Source organism: Babjeviella inositovora, assembly GCF_001661335.1.
Source record: "Babjeviella inositovora NRRL Y-12698 unplaced genomic scaffold BABINscaffold_2, whole genome shotgun sequence".
Taxonomy (NCBI): domain Eukaryota; kingdom Fungi; phylum Ascomycota; class Pichiomycetes; order Serinales; genus Babjeviella; species Babjeviella inositovora.
Window position 1 is genome coordinate 275,976 of NW_017566839.1, and position 24,241 is coordinate 300,216.

Below are 24,241 nucleotides of genomic sequence, written 5' to 3' on the forward strand. Positions count from 1 at the left end.
ATCTTGGGGAAATAGTCTTGGATGAAAGAGCTTGCTTAAACATTGTAAGTGACGTGGTGAGAATACGTCAAGATTTAGAAGTTTATGGGGAATGGACTAGCTTTATATATGCTAGAATCTTTCGGAGTACTCAGGCTCAGAGAATTGATACAAAGAATGACTGTGAGGGGTCGCAAACCTGTCTGTCTATAGAGACGCTGCACTTCTACTCATGGTTCTCGTTTAGGTGCATTTCCGTATGTTTTGAAAGTGCATTTCCGCATATTTTGGAGGGCGGAACTCCGTGTGTCGCAAAAATTTATTAGAAACATTTATATATGCTGAAATCTTTCGGAATACTCGGGACTCGTAAAATTGGAACAAAGAATGATCGCAAGAGGTCATAAACCTTTCTTCCTTTAGAAACGCTGCATTTCTACGTATGGTTCTTGTTTAGGTGCATTTAGTCTGAATTCATAGGGCAATATGGTGGATATATCGTAGGAGGGGTATGATGCGGGGGAAAAATGGTGCATTTCCGCATGTTTTAAAGGGTGGAACTCCATGTGTCGCAAAAGTTCATTAGGAATGCTCCCAAAGAGGGGCTGTTTTTCTCACCTCTGGTATCTTTGGCGTCATTTTCGTATTGTAAATATCGCCATGTATAGGGGAAATGTAAATATAGAGGGGTAATATCCTCAAACCAAAATATCCCACCAACACCATCAACAAGTGCAGCAGCGCAAAGACCCCACTAGCGCCATAGAAGTCGATAGTACCTCATCCTGGCTACTTCGCCATAGATGTTCGATAATACTTCATTCTAACAATTACCGTGCCAGTTTTGAAAGATGTGCATACGTTTGATAATTCTTCATTGCTTGGATTCACGCAATAGTGAAGTCTCTGAGTTTTATGCAGTTATGGCGTATTTTATTTTTCTGACGTGCGTTTGGCTTATTGAAACCCTGGATAACGGTCCAAACTCCTAGTTGGCAGAAAGTCACATTGCTAAGTTATAAATTGTGATTTTAAGCGAGAACAGCGTTCGGGAAAATTATCCCCAGTATATGTGTCGGATCTTAGCTCCCAGCTCTTTCACCAAACCCTTACTCCTAAAGCAGAGTTTAATTTTAAACATATATTGAACATTTCCAGAATATACAATAGAGAGAAAATACAAAATACAACCACTTAAGCCTTTTTCTTGTCGATCTTGATACGGACAGCCTTGACTTGGGTGTAGTTGTCAAAGGCCTCGATACCCATTTCTCTACCAATACCAGATTGGGCGTAGCCACCAAATGGCACAGATGAGTGGAAATCGTTGTAGGTGTTGACCCAGACGGTACCAGCCTTCAATCTGTTGGAAACGTCAATGGCCTTGTTGATGTCCTCCGTGTGGAGACCGGCAGCCAAACCGTACTCGGAATTGTTAGCCAACTCAATAACTTCATCGACAGTTTCAAACTTGGTGATGGTGACCACTGGGCCGAAAATTTCCTCCTTGACGATTCTCATCTCTTCGTGGACGTTACCGAAGATGGTTGGCTTAATGAAGTAGCCCTTACCACCAATTCTCTCACCACCAGTGATGAGCTGGGCACCCTCCTTCTTACCGACGTCGATGTAGTTCAAAATGCGATCCAACTGCAACTGGGAGGTTTGGGAGCCCTGGAAAGTGGTTTCGTCAAACGGATCGCCAACCTTCAAGTTGGCAATGGCCTTCTTGAACTCAACCAACAATTCGTCGTAGATACCGGACTGACAGTAAATACGGGAGCCGGCACAACAAACCTCACCAGAGTTGTAGAAAATACCGATAATCATGTTCTGGGCCGCTTTGGCAATGTCCGCATCGTTAAAGATGATGTTTGGAGACTTACCGCCCAACTCCAAGGTGACCTTCTTCAAGTTAGATTCGGCGGCACGCTTCATGATGTGGCGACCAGTGGCAGTGGAACCGGTGAAGGCCAACTTACGCACCTTAGGGTGCAAGGCGATGACGTCACCAGTGGTCTTACCGAACCCGGAGATGATGTTGACAACACCCGGTGGGAAACCCGCCTCGTTAAGTAAGTTACAGAGGTACAAAGCAGACAATGGGGTAGATTCGGCCGTCTTCAAGACAGTGACGTTACCGGTGGCCAAACATGGACCCAACTTCCAGGAAGCCATGAGCAAGGGGAAGTTCCATGGAATGATCTGACCACAGACACCGATTGGCTCTCTTCTGGTGTAGGAGAGATGGTTGCTGCCAGTGTCAATGATTCTACCGTCAACCTTGTCAGCGTATCCGGCACAAGATCTGAAGTAGGCAGAACACAAGGCAACGTCACCTCTGGAACAGAACAAGGACTTACCGTTGTCCAAGGACTCGATACCAGCAAGTACTTCGGCGTGCTGCTCGACCAAATCGGCCAACTTGAGCAAGCACCGGCCTCTGACAGATGGGTCCTGGGTGGCCCACTCGGTGTTTTTGAAAGCATTCTCGGCTGCATCCACGGCAGCGTTGACATCTTCCTCCAAAGCTTCGTAGACGGAGCAGACAATCTCTTCGGTAGACGGAGAGACAACCTCGAAGGTCTTGCCCTGCTTGGACTTGGTGAACTCACCGTTGATGAACAACCCAGTTGGTTGGTCGTATTCAACACCGTTTGGCAACTTGATGTGAACGGTTAAAGGATATTCGTCGGTGACCATGGTTAAGTATTTGTGTTTGTGCTGAATTCAAAATTCGATAATGAGAAGACGGATAGATTTAAGAGCAGCCAGTCGATGCCCTTTATATACTTGCCCGAAGATTTGGGACTTTCTGGGGTAAATGGCAGAATAATGAGAGGGGTATGATGGCATGCTTCATTACTATGCGTTTCAGAGAGGGGTAATTGGCGGAGGGGCAAATTCTCGAGCGCTCTGTTATACGAATGTTGTTCATTCAAGCGCGCATGATATGCGGGGTAAATCTTCGACCACGAAGGACCACAGAGGGGTGCATTCGAGCGCCACTCATTTGTGGGGCTAGGTTGTGGACCCAATATTTAGCCTCCAGGCGGGGGGTTGGGACTCTTTGGAAGTCATGCACTCTTGAAGAAAACTTAAAAGGTAAACAAATGTCATCAAAGAATAAAGTGGGTTGACGGCGAGGGTAAATACCCCTCTCCCGGTTTAGAACACGGATGAGTGCATGGTTGACGGGTAGTATAATCGGCTAATATACCATTTTATGTGGGCCCCTCTTAGTGGACTATACAGCCGTTAAATCTATGTTAGTGCCATTAAATCAGTAGCGTCTTAGTCTTAGCAGGCTCCGTGTGAGGCCACCTCTCTGTCGGATTGGCGTTGAGTATTCGCGGTTTGTGGGATGGCATGCAGCGGTGATGGCCTAAACGGGCGGAGGACTTTTAGGTCGGTCTATCAATCTTAGTCTTCCGTCGCTACACGGATTCGGGACCTGGGCTGTGCTCTAGTATGAGGGCACGCCAAAATCCGGGGCAGCTGCGGCACGGCAATTTGCAGGAGGGGCAAGTTACCACGAACCTTATACAAAAGCAAGTATTAATAAATATAGTTCACGGTTGCATTCTAGGGTGGTTGTGACCACTGTTATTTTCCGTGCTTGGCAAGCGCAGTCTGCGGTTTAAAACACATCTAGTTGGGTGTCAGTGACAGAACGTTAATTACGGTATACCAGTGTCCTGATTGAACAACCCTCTCAAAAGGGCTTCATAGGATACGGTATAGTTGGTCAATGTCTGTGATATTTTCCTAGTTGTCATTCTGGCAAGTTCTCGTTTTTCCTCCACAGGGAAAAAAAAATAATCAATCAGAGGCATATTTGGCGAAGGCTAAAGAAAAGCCTCGAAGTTTTCATAGCGGGGCATAATCTCTTATCGTGAATTTTATCTCAAATAATTACAATTACTACAAACGTTTCTGGCGCAGACTCCAGCCCTTGTTAGTAACAAGAAATCCCTGTTGGGGGTCTACCAGTTAATGCGGACCTCAACATCCGCTCCCATTCACGCATTAGCCACATCTCCCAAAGAGAAGCATCATGCGCCACACAGCCGCACGCTCGAAAATTACGTGAACCCGATTTGAACATATCGATGGCGTCAAAGGTCTTAAAGTCGTTCAAATGATCTATCTTCCTGGTAGACAACTGAAATACAGCCACCATGGGCATTCCAGGCGAAGAAAGTAATGTATGCTCATCTGACAATGAAGCGCCTCAGTGACTAACCCTCAGCTTTTCAACCGACTCCATGTCGAAGACTCGAATCTCCACCAAGACAGGTACCAGAAGCAGCTTGAGGCACTTGAAGCAGACAAGCAGCGGATTCTCTACGAGCAGCATGGGAAATATATCGAGGAGCTTCTCCATACGAGCGCTACACGCAACGTGAATATCCCACAGGTGTCGATTCCCAATTCGGGCGCTTTCCGGGCATCGTTCTTGGAGGAGCAGTTGAAGCCGTTGACGGAAGATTTCCACACGGTAGCGTCACTTATGGCGGGGATTGACAAGGTGGGAAAGTCATTTTCCCAGCTCGGCGTCGTGGACCACTTGCACTTTGAACTCCATCAGGCGCCGTCGTCCAATCCATACGACCGGTCGGCAGACGTGTTCCCGGTGATCCATTTGCAGCCAGTTAAAAAGTTTTTCGCCAAGACCGGGACCAGTATCGGGAACGGGGAGGGAGACTCGTACATCACACTCCAATACAAAAACATGTTCGGTGGGGCAGAGAACTTGGTCGTGGATGCATCCACCGGCACACGTACGCGCGCGGCGTACCTCGTCAACTTCAACATGCCTGTGATGAACCGTGCGAACGTCAAGTTCGAGAATTTGGTCCAGGTGAACTCTCAGAAGACAGAAGTGGCGGGGTACGAGACGGTTTTACGGGGCACATCGCAAAAGATGTTCTTCGCCCACCCGCTATGCGAGCTTCTCCAGCACGAGGTGTCCGTGGAGAACTACTGGCGTACCATCCGCAACGTCACTAGCTTGTCTGAGCAAGTAATGGCGCAGCTGGGCGACGACTTGCGAAGCTCCGTGGTCTATGCATGCAAGCTAGACACCCGCGATGACCCCCATTTGCCCACCAAGGGAACCTACTGGCGCTGGGGTACCGAGTATTCCGGTTTGTTTCCCTCTGTGAACAAGTACCGCTTTGTAAAGACGGCTACCGAGTTTCAGACCGGTTATCGCATCAATCCCTTTGTATCTGCCACCCTCACGGGGAAGCTCGGACTCTTGGTTCCGCTTGGCCAAACCACATCTTGCATCCTTGACCGCTTCTACATCGGCGGTGCCAACGACGTGCGCGGCTTCAACGTGCTGGGGCTTGGACCTAAACAGAACCAGACGGCTGTAGGTGGTGATATGTTCCTCAGTGGTGGGCTTAGTGTGTTCTCTCATATCCCGCGCACCGCGATGGATTCGAACTTTAAGTTCCAGCACTTCCTCAACTGGGGCAAGGCCGTTCCGCTTGATAAGAGCTCGAGCTGGCAACAAAACGTGCGCGCATTCGCGACCCCAAGCGTTTCCGCCGGGGTGGGGCTTGTCTTTAACCATCCCATGGCGCGTTTTGAGGCGAATTTTGTCGTACCGTTGCAGGTTTCGCGTGGTGATTCTGTGCGAAAGGGCTTCCAGTTTGGCATTGGAATGAGCTACATGTAATATGGCTGTGTATGTTGGATGGGAAAATGGTTATAGAAATAACAAGCTTGATACAATCTGATCGACGTACAATCCTTGTATAGTGTACGGCGTGGTGCTAGATACCTTGGTTCGCCACTGAGAGAAATTATTGGCGTCTGTTCTGTTTTAGTGCAAATGTATACTTAAGAGTGTGGGGTTTAGGCTTCATACTTTTCGTCTCATATTTTAATATTTTGTTCAATCATTCGACAAATGCTATTCAAAGTAGCCAGTGGGGGGCTAGAAGGCCTTAGGGATAGTCACTATAGGTAAGGACTTGAACTGTCTGACTTATATCCCGTGAATTGCAATTAATTAGCTACACATTTGGTTTCAAATATTAGCATATTATCGATCCAATTGGTATGGGCTATATAAAGCACCCCTTTTATGGCTACCTATATTGTAGGCCTTTGTATCAAGTACTAGAATCTCTAAATGTCCCGGTAAAATACGTGAAATTTACACTTAATCAGTTTTATAGTACATAACATTACAACGAAACAAGTATACGTAGAGGGGACAAAAAGGGGTTTGGGTCGAAATGACCCGTGGCTGTTCAAGTCTGCAAGTCCGTGTATATGAATTGCTTGGAGTTTCTTCCCAAGGCGGCTTGCACCCAGGGGTAATGCGTGGGGGCGTGGTTGCAACAAGTAATCTTAGTTGAAGAACTTACCGGTCATCTTGGCAATGACATGCAAGACGACAACGGAGATGATGAAACCGACAGCCAAGAACAAAACAACCAATGGGTCGACTCTCAAGCCCTGGGCTTCGTCAGTGTACAACTTTAACATAGTGCTGGAAGAGCCACCGGCACCAGCGGCTCTGGTGGAGGTTGGGGTCTGAGTGGCAGCAGTGGCCTTTCTATCGGCAGTAGCCTTTCTCTTGGCAGCAGTACGGGCACCACCTGGGGCAACAGCAGAAGAGGACTAAAGGGTTAGTAATTGCTTCAGGTGCCTGCGATTGAGACGATTATATTGGAGCTGGCAATCATGAAATTTCATTGACACGTGGTTGTCAATGACATCTCAGTCCGCTCATTATCGCTTCAATATTGGTCATATATCCGTTACTCACCATTTTATTGATTAGTGGGATAAAGTACAAAGATGTATCAACGAATATTATCGTATGCGATGTTTGAAATATGCTAGATGCCAACGATACCGAGTCGTAACACGACATCAGTCTCGACGCTATCGTGCGGGCGTATTTTTCGTCTTGGTACGTACGCGACACGCCCGGTGCTGCATTTTACGCTGCACAGGGATTGCCACGTAACACAGAGGTGAGACCACTCATGTCCACGATAATTATACCATAATTGTTTGAATTAATCGTTGGGATATTACAGTATCGTATCTTTTCGGTATATTATTACTGACATGTTTGTGAAAATTTTAGCCTTGCACCAACCGATGTTGGCTTTGAACTGCGTAGGTACCAGTCTGGTTCGCACTAGTGCAAGTAGCTTTAGTATAAGTAGCTTTAGTATATGTTGTCAGGGATGCCGTTGGATAGCATCCCAGGAAAATTCAGAACGCCGCGCCAGCCGCACTTGGAGTCTTAGATAAGCTAGGTAAGAGGTCGTGGGAACAGCTTTGGGTTTGTGAGAGGATGCTACCACAAGCTCACGGCCTAGAACGAGAGAAAGCGTGATAATGCTGGATCGATCGTTTTAGCTTACACAATTGTCGAGTCAGCCGTTCTTCCAACTGGAAATTTACACATCTGAAGCAAGACCAATGTGCAATTATATTGAAAGCTCCGGCGTTCCAGCGTCTGCCGATATTCCATTCGTGTCTGGGAAAACTAAATAGCCAGTGCTGGTGCCAATTACATTCATCAGTGTAAGAATCACACATTAATACCATCGGGTATGACAACTGCAGTGTTGGAAATTATCTGATCACCAAGTACTACCGCCGATATGTACATAACAAAGGTTAAAAACATAGTAGCATACAGCATCTTGCTTGGGTTACCACTATTAGTCGATACGCCTGGTGCTAAGCAAACTCCGGTGCCCGTAGTGATGATACAATGTGAAGCAGTAGTAGGTTCCGAACACATAATGAGCACTATACTTTGTAACTAAGAACTAAAAACTATTAAAGGGGATTCGACTCCTTAAATAGAAATCTGATTCATCCTATTTTGCGAGCTTGTTCAAATTTTCAAACGTATCCCGTGTTTATACTGGTAAATTCTTGGCATTATACACTAACACGGGTCACCGCACATATCCACTCGAGCTATTGTGCAATATGTCCAGTGTTAAAGGAGTTACTGATCATACTTCACAGCCCTGACGCCCTGCGGGTTGCGTGAATCCTTCCGCTTATACCGAGTGGCGTAATGTTATCCTCATCATGCATAAGGACTCCTTCGTCTTTCCCTTGATTATATATCTAGTTTATGAAGTAACCAAAGAAATCTCTTCTAACTAAGAGAGAATACGTTTTTTAGGTGAAATATGTATAAACAAAGGAGAGGTTGAGAGCCAGGAGCGACGTCGTTATGGCTATACGGCGATATATCATGGAATCGGCGTGAAGATACGATTCTCAACTGCCGTCCGGTCGATAGTCATATAGAATATATTCTGATTGGAAGTGAAAGGATATCGGCCGGGTACGTTTGCGGGATTAAAATTCACCTTTAAAACTCTCGGCATGCGTATTTGGATGTAAAATGCTTAATTCCAGCAGTATGAACCCCTATACCTGTAGTTCTTAGTTCTAAAAAAAGATATTATGGGTTAGTAAATATGCGGTAAACATGAACGAAGTGTCTTTCTTTCGTACTAGCAGGAGAATTGATGAGGCACCAAGCCTCTACATTCCTTTCCGCTATAACGATAGACCCTGCATCGGAAAGAAATTTCCGCCGCAGAGAGAGGTCAGGCTGAGTCTCCTGCAGATACCATCTTTTAGAAAGTGCATTTGCTAAAGAGATCAGCGGGATAATTGACCTATTAGTGGCTCTTGAACGACATCCACTACATGTACATGCAGACCGCTCGTACCCGGATTGTATGGTTGAAGCTTGCGACTTAGAAGATAGGAGGGTACAACTCACGATTATAAAAGAGCAATGTTAATTTTTCACTAAAATAATGTCGAATAACGGAAGATCAGAGAAATATGGATTCTTTTTTATGGTCAAGCCATACCGTAAGTGTTGTCCAATGACATAGAGGACACATCTTTTACAAAAAGAGACTCACCTGCCTCTACATGCACATCAACCTGACTTCACAGAAAAAATACCTGCACCGCACATCTACCATTGAAGCGACTTCCTTATCCGGTGAGTAAAATACCGCTTAGAGCGTTACGTTGTGATAAAGACCAGTTTAGTTGGGGAGGAAACCAATCACTGGAGTTCTATCGTACACATGTCGTCTGTAATGAAGATAGAGCTGAACTCATGCTGTGTGTTGAAGGTGTTTCAGATGGTGACTCCTATCAGGCCGAACAAGGTTAAAGTAACCGCTGGTCGTTGTATAAAATCTAGGGTAAATGAAACTTAGCTAGGCCATAAGTACGGTATTATAGATCATGACATATACCAAGAGGGAGGAGTCAGGAATCTATAAAAGGATGATAACGAGACTAAAAGCCTGTTGTGAAGGTGTCAGAAATAAGCGAAGTAAGAGGTGTTTGTAAGAACAGCCTAGAATTAGTGAAAGGATGTTAACATGACCTCATAGTGGTCTATAACAAGAGGAAGCACAGGGTTTTGCTTTAGTACAATGCTAAGCGTAGTTTATTACAAAGACAAGTCATTTACAGTAACAACAATGTTGAAGTTTAATTGCCAATATTGGGTGTCTGTTCCCCGATACATTAACCATACCACGTTTTGGTATCGCCTTTCAATGGTGTATTACCATGTATATCAGGCCCCCAAGTACCACAAGTTATTTTCCCACCATCAGTGCCTAGACTTGAACATGTCCGCTCTTGGGCATAAAACCAGTCGATTTAGTGATAAATCTATATTTGTTCTTTCAGACCTGATCCAACGTCCCAGGTTACTGTATCATCCTTACTATAAGAGTCTATAGCTGTATAATCAGTAATGAGTGATAATAAGCCCTTGATTAAAAATGGTCCTCAATTTGAATGTTGAGTACCAACACAGTTCAATTATAGGTACCACTGTAAGCACCAATCCTTTTTAGAGCTATGTCATTGTACCCGCAAACATCCTTTTGCCCCTTCTCTTTTCCAACGCCACTTTGTTTCTGTCCACGATTAATTCATATAAATTAGCTACACCAATGTCATGGACTACAGTAACATTTGAGGGTGAGAATGTGTCTCCAATTTTTACAGCCATGACAACCTGTTCGTTAACTGATGTTAAATTCCCACCCGTAACAAAAATTCCAGCATCATATCTGGCCACCTAAACTCAAGACACTGCTCAAGCCTTCTATGGACAAGTTAAGTGGAGCCGCGACACCGAATGATATTAACATTAAAAGCACCATAACCATCGACATCTTGCTATTAGTCTCATTGCCGTTAGATATGGACACCATACCACAAGACGTTATCACTGTCCCGTTCACTGACGAAACCAAACCTGTCGCCTGGCTCAGCCGCAGTTAGTAATAGCACTCATCTCTGTCCTTCACAAATAATAGTCTTTACCAAAAGATAACCCTGATTAAAGATAACCCCGATTAAAGATACGTTCCTGCACGAACTAGAAAATAATGAGGAGGATCCGTCCTCTTAAGTAGAAAACGAACGGATTTCAATTTATTAACATATTCCAATTTATAAGCGTGTTTCAATTTATTATTGCGTTATCTTTATATTAGTACTCTTGGCATTGTATTAGTGTATACCTCCACACTTACCCGATCGAGCAATTGCATCATCTGAAATTATCATCCCAGAAATATCACGTTTTCTCTCGTTCTAGGCCCCGGGCTGTTCCCACGACCTCCTCCTGTCTCGTCGGGATCATTTTATAGGTTCCCGACTCTTCTCACGGTATACATGCTAGAATCTGTAGTATCATATATATAGTCTAGCTAAGTTCTACTTACCCTAGGGGTATCATGCTATGACCAGCAGGTAATTTAACGCACGTATCATGCTGCTTCAGATACAAGCAAGGGTCTATGTAAGCCGAAGGACGTCTGCGATACAAGATCTATTAAGTAGCCCTTTTAACCCTGTTCAGTCTGGTGGGAATCACCATCTGAAATACCTTCAACACACAGCATTAACTCAGCTTTCTATCACAACGTAACGCTCTAAGCAGTATTTTACTCGCCAAAGAGAGCCGCTTCAATAATAGATGTGCGGTGCAGGTATTTTTTCTGTGAAGTCAGGTTGATGTGCATGTAGAGGCAGGTGAGTCTCTTTTTGTAAAAGATGCGTCCTCTATGTCATTGGACAGCACTTCCGGTGTGGCTTGACCATAACAGAAGGAATCCATATTTCTCTGATCTTCCGTTATTCGACATTATTTTAGTAAAAAATGAACGTTGTTCTTTTATAATAGTGGGTTGTATCCTCCTATCTTCTAAGTCGCAAGATTAAACAATACAATCTGCGCACGGATGGCCTGCATGCACATATAGTGGATGTCGTTCAAGAGCTACCAATAGATCAATTATCCCGCTGATCTCTTTAGCAAATGCACTTGCCAGAAGATGGTATCTGCAGGAGACTCAGCCTGACCTCTCTCTGCGGCGGAAATTTCTTTCCGATGCAGGGTCTATCGTTATAGCGGAAAGGAATGTAGAGGCTTGGTACTTCATCAATTCTCCTGCTAGTACGAAAGATACTTCGTTCGTGTTTACCGCATATTTCCTAGCCCATAGTATCTTTTTCTAGAACTAAGAACTACAGGTATAGGGGTTCATACTGCTGGAACTAATCATTTTACATCCAAATACGTATGCCAAGAGTTTTAAAGCTGCCATTTAATCCCACAGACGTACCAGGCTGATATTTTCTCATTGCCGATTGGACGATATTCTATATTACTATCGATTGGATAAGTGTGGCGATTCGTGCTAGTACTATGCCAAGGATTCACTAATATATACATAAAGCATTCGTAAATTAGAATACATTTGCTGTCTATTCAAGGGGACAAATCCTCCTTAACAATTCTTAGCTCGTAATTGAAATATAACCTCAACTCTCTATACAGTTAGTGAAACAAAAGCTACTGCATATAAGCGACACAATACTTACTTCCCCAAAGGAAAACTTATTCTACCGAATTCTTGCTGTCAATATCGCCGAGACGAATATGGGATAAGAGCGCTTCAGATGGTTACCAGGATTAAAACTAAGTAATGTACCAGAAGAATCATACACCATATTATCGTTTAGAAGCAGTGTAATAGGTGACCAAAAGTGGCTATTACAAGGGGTACGCGCCTTTATTAAGGAAGTCAAGAGTTGGTGGTACGGGTATGTAGATAGATTTCTTGCCAATTACAGATAGATCCACACTACCTTGAAAAAACCTCAAATTCTTGCAGTGAAACAAGCGGAGAAACCCTCCAGGCCTGATCCCTTTTATATCAGGATAGAGGATCGGGGTAATCTCTAAGAAGATAGGGATAGTATCAAGGATGTGCTAAATGGCATCCTAGGAGAACTCAGCGTACCGCACTAGTAGTATTTGCAGTCTTAGAAATAAGTGAGGTAAGAAGTGTTCATTGGAACAGCCCCGAGATAGTGAAAAAATACTATCACAAGCTCACATCGGCTTAGAACGGGGGGAAGCGTGTTAACGTTGAGTAAATCATCCCAGCTTGCAAAATTTCTGGGGCAAGTAAATAATAGAATCTACGCTACTGTATGACTCGACATGTGTTAATGCAATACGGAATGTGTTTGTAAATTAGAATACCCTCTCAAAATAGAACTAATTCGATCCACGCTTGGAAAATCAAATTTTCCATAATATCCTCCTAGTTTATAGCTATAAATTACCTTTTGCCCGAATTTTATTATACAGTAGCTTATATTATTAGGCCACTAGTCTGAACCATGAGTAGTTTTGAGGTTCATCCTGATAGAAGAAGGAACCTCAAGCCCAATAAAGGTCAGAAGGTAGACAGCATGCCCAAATCCTGACATCGATGTCAGGGTTTCCAGTAGGGGGGCTGTATTTAATCATTCCATCCACAGCATACGGTCATGACAACCCACAAGAATAAAGAAAATGTTATACTAAGAGAGTATCCTAAAGGTGGGAAGTCACTTTCTTACATAATTCTGTGAGACTGCAGCACTTGTGTTATATTTGCTGGGCTCAGTACTCGCTTCGCTCGTGCAAGAGAGCAAATTCTGATAACTATCACCCAATCCTGATAGCAATACACTTTACCACATAACCTCAGAGATAGCTTCTCCAATTCCGGCATCAGTATGTCAGGGTTACAGTTTCTGTTGGGATTCCAGTCAGGGGATTTTAGTCAGTCATTGGTTCACAGGTTACTATCACGATTTAAGCACAGTGAACTATATAAGGAAATGGATTCCGGCTGATAGGATATGTATTTAGCTTAGAAGTATTTTTATTCTTGTGGATGATCGTAGTAATAACTTGTGACCCAATGACTGATTACAATCCCCTGTCTGGAATCCCAACAAGCGCTTGAACCTTAATACCTAACATATAATGGCCGTTTGGCCGAGTGGTCTAAGGCGTCTGACTCAAGATCAGATCTCGTAAGAGGCAAGCGTTCGAACCGCTTAGCGGTCATTATCTTTTTATCTATACAACAAACTATATTCATCCTGGGTCATTTCATTTTTTAAATCAACTTGCTAGGACATATTTTGGATTTTTTCTGAAAGCATTACTTTTCATTTATGCTTCGGTAATCCTACACGATTAGATATTCTTACGGTCCGCCGAATACAACAATATTAATAGATCCACACCGAGTCGATAAGGGGAATTAATCTGCCAGAAAGTGGGGGTAAAGGCCACTAGGTCTTCCAAATCTTTCGCCTACAAATACCGCCGCTTACCATGTGTTTCTATGGGCTAGCTCCCCATTGGAATGTCATTAGACGACTCGGCCGAGACCCTCCGCCGCATGTTTCACAATATGCAGGTCAGAGACATTGGTGAAAAAAGGACATAAGATGTAGACTCTGTCATCCGAATCCCTGTTTACCTAGAATCAAATTACCTGAACCAAACATTATTTGAAAGTATCTACCATGCCTTCCGCCTTAGTTAAGCCTGTTGGCCCGTCCAAGCCCTCCTCCAAGGACTTGTCGCAGCTTCCACCGATCATCTTCGGCGGGGCCATCTTCAACACCCAGTACAACGACGACCCGGACGCCATGCCCTGCGCCGAGATGGTAAGACTTACGTTCCGCAAGGGCTGCTACGCGATCGACACGTCTCCATATTACGGTAACTCTGAAAGTATCCTCGGAAATGCGTTGGTGGAGGTTGCGGACGAATTCCCAAGAGACCTGTACTTCATCTGCACCAAGGCTGGGAGAATCAGATTGGATGAGTTTGATTACTCGCCTAGCGCCATCCGCGCTTCTGTCTTGCGTTCATGTGAAAGATTGCACACCTCCTACTTGGACCAGGTCTACTGCCACGATATCGAATTTGTGCCTGTAGCAGAGGTCTTGGAGGCCTTGAAGGAGTTGAAAAGGTTAAAGCAGGAAGGGGTCATTCGTAACTTCGGCTTCAGCGGCTATCCCCTCGATCACTTGATCAGGGTGGCCGAAATTTGTGCCAAGGACAAGGACATTGGGCCAGTTGACGCCATTTTGTCCTACTGCAACGGGTGCATCCAAAACACCTCCTTCTTCGACTACGGGCTTGCCCAATTAAAGGCTCTGGGCACCATGAACATCTGCAATGGCTCCATTTTGTCCATGTCCCTTTTGCGCTCCCAGGATACCAAGTCTTTTCACCCAGGTGACAAGCAGTTGAAGGCCAAGGCCAAGGAAATCGGAGCATGGTTGTTGAAGGACTACAACGTGGAGTTGGCCGAGTTAGCCACCCGATACGCCATCAGATCCATCTTAGGCAAGGGTTTCACCGTCATTGGCGTTTCAAACATTGCTGAGTTAGAGGCTGCCATTGCCAGTTACCACATTGTCAACGATCCGGCTAACGAGATTAACATGCAAGACGCGGTGTTGGTCGCCAAGGTGCAGGCAGCCTTCGGCAGTCACATGAATGAGACTTGGGCCAGTGGCTTGGAATCTTTCGACTACAATGTATAGTTATTGATGTGATGCTGTGAGTTGTGTGGTCACTTGTTTTTAGAGACATCTCTGTTTGCTGTAGAGTAGCCAAGCGTTATCTGAGTGTCCCACTCTCCAATGGATTTAATGTCTCCTCAGGTAAAAACCTTAGCCTTTGAGGTAATGTGTCTGCGCAGGGGGTAACCTCTAATCTTGGGTCGAGAAGGGAGGCTGCGCCTTAATCTCTCATGCCTACGGTTCCCCGCTTTTAGGTCATGCAATGCCGACTTGGTTGAGAGACCATCTATCCAATATAATGGGCTATGGCCCTTACTCTCTTTGACTAGCTATAGCTCTGATAGAGTATCTTAGATATGCGTATTTAATTCTACGGCTAGCCTTAGTACTAGATGTGCTACAAAGCGCCTGAAAATGAAGGAGCCCGAAAATGAAAGAGCCCTTCTCTCACCACAAAGATTTTGGGCTCTCTCAACGGCTAAACGAGCTAAGTCGTTATAATAACCTAGTATTATATATCATAAGCTCTTGGTGTAAGGTGGTAGCGATCTTTGTGTGTTTCCAGAGCTGTAGTATACTGTGTACTCCAGCAGAGAATAAGGTTTGAATTAAAACACAACTCCATAACATAAATGTGTATTCACTGTGTCACAACAAGGTTATTGTCAAATCGCTCATCATTCCACCTTTATATGTGTGTTAATGGAGGAACTAGGTCATCGTATACGTACGATTGATCTTGCACGATCGGAGTTTTGAATACCTACTATAAGGAATCCTTGATGAAATACCTATCCAAAATAATTAAACTATTATAGATATATACTACGGTTAAGTACTGGAGTTTCACCTGCACGAGTTTCCATGTACCCCATGATGAGGGGCTGTGCTGGTCCATGCAGTATGCAAGGGTTTGTAAATCTAAGTTGCAGCCAGCTGGAGATGCACCAAAAACAAAAGGCAAAAGGCTGATTTCTGCACGTTTAAGTCCATGCATACTGCATGAACCAGCACAGCCCCTCATCATGGGGTACATGGAAACTCGTGCAGGTGAAACTCCAGTACTTAACCGTAGTATATATCTATAATAGTTCAATTATCCTATTTTTTTCAGTTTGATTACCAGAACCAGCTATCTCCTATATCTCCAAATTCCTGTCATGCGCGAGAAACAAATATACGCAAGACCTCCAGAATACCCTGAGACCTGGGGAGACGATGGGCAGTTCTCCCAAAACCAAAACTGGGGTAATCAAGCCAATGCTAATTATAATAATAGCAGATATAATGACGGTAACAGCTGGAGATGGGAAGAGGGAAAGCCTAATCCCAACGCGCAGGTGTTTGATGAAGCCTTCGAAGTTCCAAAGCAAAAGTTCAACGATATTCCCTTTGCGGCCTTGTTTTTGGCCACGGTCGTAGGATTCATCGTGGTGTCTGTGATTTCCATCAAGGCATACAAGTCCACATTCAACTTCCAGGGAACCTCCATCTACAACTCTGGTAACACCTTCTCGGTGAACACGCATACGGTGATCTTGTTTGGGTTCGCAATTGTAATTGCGTTGGTGTTGTCCGTTGCTATCCTCATGCTTGCGCGTTTCCACGCCAAGAGCTTCATTAAGTTCTCAATGATTTTCAACTTTATCTTTGGGCTTGGAACAGCGATTTACTACTTAGCCATGAGATACTGGTCGGCGGGAATTCCCGCCTTGGTTTTCACCATAATCACGGGCATCAGTTATTGGACCATGAGGAAGCGTATTCCATTCTCGGCTACAGTCTTGGAGATTGTCATTGATGTTATGAAAGGCCGCCCAAGTACCTTGGTAGTTTCGATCTTGGGGGCTGTTGTTACCGCTGCCTTTTCGTGTTTGTTTACTATCTCCGTTGTTGCGACCTACGCAAAGTACGACACCAATTCAAATAATCCAAACTGTACCTCCGGAGGCTGTTCTAGCGGTAAGCTTGTGGGATTGATTATCTTCTTGTTCTTCGCAGGGTACTACATTACAGAAGTTATGCGCAACGTCATCCATGTCACCATTTCCGGGGTTTATGGTACGTGGTACTACTTGTCCAAGAGCGACCAAGGTGAGCCTAAATTAGCAGCTTGGGGTGCTTTTAAACGCGCTGTTACCTACTCCTTTGGCTCTATTTGCCTCGGGTCACTCATTGTTACCATTATCCAAATGTTGAGACAGTTCTGTCAGTTTCTCTCTTCTCCTCAGAACGCCATGATCGGGGGACAAGATGGGATCGGAGCCGCCGTCATGGTCGTCATGGAAATTCTTGTGGGGTTTGTGGAATGGGCAGCGAGATTTTTCAACCAATATGCGTTTTCGTATATCGCTTTGTACGGGGAGTCCTACGTCCAGTCGGCTAAGAATACCTGGAAGTTGATAAAGCACAACGGGATGAGTGCTTTAGTAAATGACTGCCTCATTGGCAGCGCATTGTTATTCTATTGCTTGTTTGTGGGGTACGCCGCCGCCTTATTCTCGTACTTGTTCTTACGATTGACGCAGCCAGAATACAACTCCACCGGGGGCTTCTACGCCCCAATTGTGGCTTTCACGTTTGTTATCGCAATGCAGATCACTCACGTCGCCACCACAGTGGTCAAGTCCGGTACTTCCACTTTCTTTACCGCTTTGAGTAGGGATCCGGAGGTGCTTCAAGCCTGTTACCCTCAGAGTTATAACGAAATCTTCCAGAACTATCCAGACGTTGTGAAAAAGCTTAACCCTGTCGGTGTTTGAACACCCTTTAACGGTCTTTAATTTTTATACTAACTTTACCATATTATCCTTTTTTTGGACTTATAAAATGTAAGCATATAACTTGTCCTTTATGCATGGCTCCCCTCTTCAATCAATTTCCCAACATTTATCAAACACCAGCAGCCGAAATCACACCTATCATTGACAACTGTGACAAAAATCGGTAAACGTATACCCTTCAAACTTTCAACTACTGTGGCCTTCAATTGAGAGTCGGCCTCCTCGATAATGCTGGATATCTTTACTTTGAGATTCAAAGAAACCCAGTTAATCCCCTTCTCCGTTCCTTCGTCGTGTTTACTCCCTACCCGGTTAATAGCTTCCACTCGAGCTAGCTTTGTGTTTTTAGTCAAGTAATGTGTTGGAATGGTTTTCACGATCAATTCCGGTTTATTCAACTTTTCGGGCTTTGCTCCCAACTTAAAGTGCGGAACTGGGATGGTGGCTTCCATAAATAGCATTTCTGGGGGCGACTTTATCTGAAACACGTGTTTCTGGTTAGTGGAGATTGTCACATCCGTCAAGAGCTTGCAATTGTTTATAAAGCTTATAAGAAAAGTGCAGTTCTGGGTTTCCTCGGAAAGAGCGTCGTTCATGGAAAAGTTAGTGGTCTGCGAATGGGTATTCGCCGGCAAAGCCACCTTAATGGTGGGGAATATGTCGTGAAAGTATGAAGACTTGAGGAATTTGATAATGGTAGGCTCTTTATCTGGTTTAATGATGATTTTGCGGCACAGTTTGCAGAGGATTGATTTCTTGGTTCTCAACCTTGTGGAGATAGGAACCATGCCTGGAAGGTGTATCTGCGACGTGGGAGTTATTTGGTTTTTGATTCCCTCAAACTGGACAGCTACTGACAAGTCTGCCTCTTCGTCGAATAAAACAGGACTGGCGTCTGCCTGTTTCGTCTCGGCAACGGACAAGCTCTTTAGCTGCAAGTCTGGGGGTAGTCTGTTAAGGAGCTTCTGCCCCGTTTGGGACACGGCAGACAAAGCATCCGTACCCTCCAACCCTTCCCGCTCCAATTGGTTACAAAGCTCTGTGAACCTAGTGTAGCTCGCGTTATTCAGCAAAGTGGATGCTTTGACCACCCGCAGTAAGGGTACGGTTAGCCGCTCAGACTCGGTCTTCTGGACATACGAGTACTCACAACCTTCGCATTGAAATGTGTAGGATCGAGGTCCACCAGGTGTTACTGTGAGGTTTGTCCGACAAAGTGGGCATGTGAAGCAGTTGCGGGGGCACGAGTTGCATCCGGCTCTGGCGATGGACATGCAGCTGGGACAATATTTGGACTCAATCTCCGGCTCACTGCATCTGTTGCACTTTATCGACTGACAATTAGTGCAAAAGTAAACATCCTTGGTATTGAACGAGCAATTGGGGTCGGTAAGGGTCGTGGGAGGTTCCAGCATGGTCGTGGGAGGCTCCTGCGTGGTCCTGTGCCGGCTCTCTCGTGGCTCGAAACATGGACAGAACACCTTGGTATCACTATCCATTCTCGTACTACTTCAAAATTATTAGAAGGTCTAGTTGGATCCGGAAAACTGTTAATGGGGGCTCAAAATGTTTTGGGTTGAGGTACCAAGTGTGATGCAACTGACAGGATGCATTCTTTTTTCGTGTTATTGTGGCGCCGCATGGAATCTCCCACCAGTCATAGAAATCGTGCCTACTCGTTATAAATTATTTTGCATGGTGCATTCTTACATCGCTTATTTTAATACTTTAGAAATATAAATCCACAAGCATCTACCCGTGGATCTACTACTCTCAAGTTGACCCAAGTTTTGGCTTTCGTTCGCATTAGCTCTGATAAATCTGTAGGATTGGATCACCTCACCATTTTGTGGTCCAGCTATGCATTGAAATATAATTCCTGTCTCTGCTTGGATTTCACTTATCCATGCATCTCATTGAGACGTATTTTATTCCATATTCCGTCAAAATTACATAACTTCGTCTTCGTCGTCCAAATAACTCTCCTTCAGACAACTGCCGTATTCCTCAATCAAACTTCTCACCACCTCGCGCGACTCCTGGAACTCTGCCAAGATGCCGTCTTCCAGACTAAACAAGTCGTGTCTCGTGTAATTGTTCATAAACATTTTGCGCGCAAACATGCTGTCGAACTGCGAACACGTTTTTTGGAAGAGCAGCGCCACGTTGGTGGTGTTGGCAATCATGAGGCCACTGACGATGTTCTTGTTTGGCTGGAGATACGGCGACTTGGTCCCATGAGCGAGATGAATCGAAGACGGGCACCAAGGTACAAACCTGGCACGTTGATGAGCTCGCATCAATGCCTTCTGAATATCGTCCTGATCCACACGGGTGGTTAAATCATCTCTTGGGTCGTTCGTCACCAAGATATCGAGCACGGCAAGGTAGCGATTGTTGAGGTCGTCACGGAAGGATGGGGACTTGGTGCCCTGGTTGATCATCTGCAGTTTTTGGTCCAAAAGCTTCAATATAACATCATAGGCCGTAGACGATCGCACATCTTTGGCGCCAGCGACGGTGTCACTTGTGAAGGGGGAAAAGCTGGTGGAGAGAAACTTAAAGTCGGGTGTGGGAACGAGCGTCGAGAGAATGTGACTGAGTGAGGTGTACAGGTAGTTGGGGAAGCGCATGGTGTTGGAAAACGTGGCCATTGCCGTTGCAATCAACTCATTGATCTGGAAGAACGAGACGGTATCAACAAAGCACTCGCTGGCGATGTTGTGCAACGAACTGTTATCAAACACCACACACGCGTCGCTATGTTCGATCAACCGGCGGAGGGCTAAGACGGTGTTGTAGGGATGCACAACCACCGATGAATTGGCCCCTTCAAACACAGAAAACGTCGTGAGAAGCTTCTTCCCGTAGCGGTCGTTCAACTGCTCCAAGAGGTATGACCCAGCCCCTGAGCCCGTGCCCCCGCCCACGGAGTGGAGGAGCTGGAACGCCTCGAGGTTATCGCAGCTATCCAACTCGTGGTCAATGATATCCATGATCTCCTGGGAGTAGTCATGGGCGTACTGATAACCGTACGCCCAGTTGTTCCCCGAGCTGCTGCCCTCCTTGGACAAGTATGTGTTGCGGGGATTGAACAACCCATTTTCTGGAAGCTTTCCAATAACCCCGGGTTCTAAATCTACCAAAATCGCTCTGGGAGTGTACCGGTTGTTGGATGAAAGATTGAAGTATATGTCTGGCTGCTCGTACAGATTGAGGGAGTCGGCATTTCTGCTCCCGTCGCTGGCGGAAATTCCGTGCTCTGCGCATAAACGCGACCAGTACTGCTGGCCAATCTGATTGCCGCATTGGCCTACCAGGAGAGATATGATTTCGCCAGGCATAATAAGCTGGAATTATTGAAGTTGGGACTAACGATATAGCAAGTGGAAGTAATCTTTGTTTGTTATGAAAGTCAAAAAAAACCGCGTCTGCGGCATGAGGCTAACTATGCAGGTCAAGTTACCGCCTAAACTATACATAATGTCATGGGACATTGGGTGAGGTTCGGTCTTTAGTCAAGACTCAACACAACTATATTTAGGTTTGCAGGCCTGGAGAATTCCAGTGGAGTTGGTTATCCGAAAAAATGCCTCTTGCGCTATGTAATGTCAGATACCATCTACTTCAGTTAAGCTGTATTCTATAATTGCATCATAAGCTGAGACTTAATCCCTCAATTAGCGTATAAAACAGGGCATAGCCTGTGGTCATAGTCGCATTGATAACTTTAATGTAACACCTGCTTTAGGTGCAACATGGTCGGATAATGTCCTACTTCTCCACGTGAAATCTATCTTTCCCCACTTTTTTAAACCGACAATTCTTATTCATTACACATATACGCAATAAAAGAAACCACAAATCACAACACACGCCATAACCATTTCACCAATTGCTGATAGCTAACCGCAACGTCAGTGTATCATTACAATACACGGTACGCCTAGAGAAATTGGATGAGACAGAACACGGGGAGCCGTGCAACGGCGGGCCGAAAAATGCGAAAATCAATCACTATCATGAGAACGGAGACACATAACGCACAAGAACCATGATGTTAAATTACCAAAACCAAAGGGTTAAGGGGAAATTTAAGCAGCGATGGTGACTTCAACATCCACACCTGGTTCAATGGTGATCTGGGTGACCTTCTTGACAACCTGAGCTGGGGCTTCCAAGTCGATAACTCTCTTGTGGATCTTCAACTCGTAGTGGTCCCAGGTCTTAGAACCTTCACCGTTAGGAGTCTTTCTGGTGGTGATGTTCAAGATCTTGGTTGGCATTCTAACTGGACCCTTAACTCTCAACTTGTAGGTGTTGGCGTTTCTGAGGATGTTAGCAGAGACCTTTTCCAATTGCTTAACCTTGGTGGAGGTTAAAGTAATTCTGATTCTGTGAACTTCCTGTTCTTCGACTTGGACCTTTTCCTTGTTGTCAGACATTGTTGATATTTGGATTGACGTTGTTAGGGAAAAAAAAGGAAAAGAAACATTTCTTGACCAGGTGTTGTTAAGGTTAGTTTTCTATAGCGTGAAACTGGCCTCCCCTGCAAAGGAAATGGGTAGGAGATTTCGAAAATTTTCATGTTCAGCACACGACTGCAAGCTTATATTAGGGCTTTTCAAGCCCTCTATATAATCACGTGATGTACTGTGTGCAAGGCCACTGGCGCAACGCGCGAATGCCAGATGTGACTGGCCGGTGCCACGGGAAAAGATGATATACTCCCCATCTTTTGGTCTGTTACTAGCCAGGGATAATACGGTTTATGAAAAATCAATTAAGTTTAAAATACCAGCCGCGCTCTAAAGCTTTTCTCAGGAGAGTGAATGTGGTTTTCTGCATGATTCTCTCGGTGCATAAAAATCTAACCCACCTGGAGCACATGTATATGGACAGAGAATTCTATGCATGATACCACTTCTGCGCAGATATATGAATTTTGAGCTGATTATATAGGTTGACATGCAGCTGGCAGCGATATCTTAACATCGAAAATATAAATATCATATACACAGCCAGGAATATGTATCCGATCACTATCTGTTATCACAAACACTCGTATTTATTTCATGAATAAATATTTAAAGACAAATAATCTTAATAAAATTAGCATTTACAAGCTTGTAGTAATATATATTGTGTTTGTTTACGTATTATCTGTTATATATTAGAAAATGAAAAACTTGGTTATACATATATACTATTATTTTTCCCAAGTCAAGGATTATACCCATATACAATGCAATTTATATTCTTATCGAATATTTAAAGGATATTTTAGCTACAAAATTCAAATAGGCTATTGAATTGTGCTGAAAATAACTAAATATACACATATTTTTGAATCGGAGGCTATATTTTTTTGTAGTGTCAGTAAATTCGCGGTACAGCTTATGTTACTTAGCAGTGCTCTACTTTTTAAATTCTGGTATCAGGCGCGAAGGATTTTCACAGATGCAGTATGTGAGTCATTGCATTCACCAATGGTGTCTAGAACCCGAGCGCCTCAGAGTCAGACATACCACAAACAGAGAATATTATTCAGTTTATGTGTCTTTCATGAAGCATATGTATTTTGTCTGGTTGACAGTGGTTTACCTCACTTTGAGGGATCCTTCAGTCAAGACTCAAATTGAGCAATCACTGTCAATGTAACAATGCTACAACAGCCTCTTCTGAAAATCGTGCCTACGTATACGCGTTGAAGCTAAAATTAGCATCCATGAATTATCACCAGAGCTAAGATAGATGATAACAAGGGGAAAACACTTATATTAACGAAATATATTTAGAAACGGTAAGAATGGAAAGGATAGAAGAATAAAACTGATATCTAGACATGCCAGATATCCTGGTATCAAAATGTGGTAAATATATCAGGCATCTCAAGAAACGAAAAATAAACGGCGAATCAAGCAATTTGGCTTGGAGCACATATAAAACACGAAAGCCAAATGGCGTAAAGCAAAAATCGTAGAACAGAAGGCTAAAGGGAACAAACACTTCAGATATCACGCTCTCTATAATAAAACACCGCAAACAATAGCGACTGCTAAGAAGGAGAAGGATGTAACACCAACAGAAGAAGCCTTACCAGTAGAGGTAGGGATAGAGGGAACACCGGAGGAAGGCGAGGCCGACGGCATTGGAATATCAGATGCGACTTCGTCCGAAGGGGTAGGAACTTCAGACGCCTGGCTGATTGCAGTCGATACAGGTGGGAATATACCCTCAGTAACTTCGGACGTAGTGAAAGCTGGAGTACTAATAACACCAGAAGGTGATATTTCGAAAGAAGTACCAGCAATCGTAGTGGACATCGAGTTTGTGGCCAAAGAGGCTGGACCGGAGGTTGCCGGACCAGAGGTAGTAGGACCAGAGGTAGCTGGACCGGAGGTAGCAGGACCAGAGGTAGCAGGACCAGAGGTAGCAGGACCAGAGGTAGCAGGACCAGAGGTAGCAGGACCAGAGGTAGCAGGACCAGAGGTAGCTGGACCAGAGGTAGCAGGACCAGAAGTCGCAGGACC

The 24,241-nt window shown here is 44.6% G+C and overlaps 10 protein-coding genes and 1 non-coding gene across 11 annotated transcripts; 4 read left to right on the forward strand and 7 right to left on the reverse strand.

Annotated features, from left to right (window-relative positions):
• Window positions 1–1,173: 1,173 nt before the first annotated feature.
• Window positions 1,174–2,682, reverse strand: BABINDRAFT_32708 (aldehyde dehydrogenase family protein; the record flags this gene model as incomplete). Its single annotated transcript, XM_019131599.1, has 1 exon — window positions 1,174–2,682. The coding sequence occupies one exon, from the start codon at window positions 2,680–2,682 to the stop codon at window positions 1,174–1,176; it is 1,509 nt and encodes a 502-aa protein (XP_018986856.1).
• A 1,245-nt stretch (window positions 2,683–3,927) lies between these two features.
• On the forward strand, window positions 3,928–5,918 carry SAM50 (SAM complex subunit). Its single transcript, XM_019126886.1, has 2 exons — window positions 3,928–4,187; window positions 4,232–5,918. Exons 1-2 carry the CDS (start codon window positions 4,161–4,163, stop codon window positions 5,666–5,668), a joined length of 1,464 nt encoding a protein of 487 aa, XP_018986857.1. The 5' UTR covers window positions 3,928–4,160; the 3' UTR covers window positions 5,669–5,918.
• A 289-nt stretch (window positions 5,919–6,207) lies between these two features.
• Window positions 6,208–7,771, reverse strand: BABINDRAFT_11660 (Arf family guanine nucleotide exchange factor). Its single transcript, XM_019126887.1, has 2 exons — window positions 7,533–7,771; window positions 6,208–6,621 (listed from the first exon to the last, which is right to left on the reverse strand). Exons 1-2 carry the CDS (start codon window positions 7,536–7,538, stop codon window positions 6,349–6,351), a joined length of 279 nt encoding a protein of 92 aa, XP_018986858.1. The 5' UTR covers window positions 7,539–7,771; the 3' UTR covers window positions 6,208–6,348.
• On the reverse strand, window positions 7,070–7,771 carry BABINDRAFT_159809 (uncharacterized protein). The gene has a single exon (XM_019127891.1). The coding sequence runs from the start codon at window positions 7,763–7,765 to the stop codon at window positions 7,550–7,552; it is 216 nt and encodes a 71-aa protein (XP_018986859.1). The 5' UTR covers window positions 7,766–7,771; the 3' UTR covers window positions 7,070–7,549.
• Window positions 7,772–13,365: 5,594 nt separating this feature from the next.
• BABINDRAFT_t65 lies at window positions 13,366–13,447 on the forward strand. The gene has a single exon. It is a non-coding gene; the product is annotated as a tRNA-Leu (tRNA).
• A 415-nt stretch (window positions 13,448–13,862) lies between these two features.
• Window positions 13,863–15,236, forward strand: BABINDRAFT_159810 (D-arabinose 1-dehydrogenase (NAD(P)(+))). The gene has a single exon (XM_019127892.1). It carries the CDS (start codon window positions 13,915–13,917, stop codon window positions 14,944–14,946), a length of 1,032 nt encoding a protein of 343 aa, XP_018986860.1. The 5' UTR covers window positions 13,863–13,914; the 3' UTR covers window positions 14,947–15,236.
• An 849-nt stretch (window positions 15,237–16,085) lies between these two features.
• BABINDRAFT_179238 (uncharacterized protein) lies at window positions 16,086–17,687 on the forward strand (the record flags this gene model as incomplete). The annotated part of the gene is made up of 2 exons (XM_019131085.1): window positions 16,086–16,218; window positions 16,240–17,687. The coding sequence occupies 2 exons, from the start codon at window positions 16,086–16,088 to the stop codon at window positions 17,685–17,687; spliced, it is 1,581 nt and encodes a 526-aa protein (XP_018986861.1).
• A 36-nt stretch (window positions 17,688–17,723) lies between these two features.
• Window positions 17,724–19,274, reverse strand: BABINDRAFT_159811 (uncharacterized protein). Its single transcript, XM_019127893.1, has one exon. The coding sequence runs from the start codon at window positions 19,205–19,207 to the stop codon at window positions 17,777–17,779; it is 1,431 nt and encodes a 476-aa protein (XP_018986862.1). The 5' UTR covers window positions 19,208–19,274; the 3' UTR covers window positions 17,724–17,776.
• Window positions 19,275–19,400: 126 nt separating this feature from the next.
• On the reverse strand, window positions 19,401–21,081 carry TUB4 (gamma-tubulin). The gene has a single exon (XM_019127894.1). The coding sequence runs from the start codon at window positions 21,050–21,052 to the stop codon at window positions 19,658–19,660; it is 1,395 nt and encodes a 464-aa protein (XP_018986863.1). The 5' UTR covers window positions 21,053–21,081; the 3' UTR covers window positions 19,401–19,657.
• Window positions 21,082–21,387: 306 nt separating this feature from the next.
• Window positions 21,388–22,247, reverse strand: RPS20 (40S ribosomal protein uS10). The gene has a single exon (XM_019127895.1). The coding sequence runs from the start codon at window positions 22,151–22,153 to the stop codon at window positions 21,803–21,805; it is 351 nt and encodes a 116-aa protein (XP_018986864.1). The 5' UTR covers window positions 22,154–22,247; the 3' UTR covers window positions 21,388–21,802.
• Window positions 22,248–23,734: 1,487 nt separating this feature from the next.
• Window positions 23,735–24,034, reverse strand: BABINDRAFT_6221 (uncharacterized protein; the record flags this gene model as incomplete). The annotated part of the gene is made up of 1 exon (XM_019132388.1): window positions 23,735–24,034. One exon carries the CDS (start codon window positions 24,032–24,034, stop codon window positions 23,735–23,737), a length of 300 nt encoding a protein of 99 aa, XP_018986865.1.
• Between the last annotated feature and the right edge of the window lie 207 nt (window positions 24,035–24,241).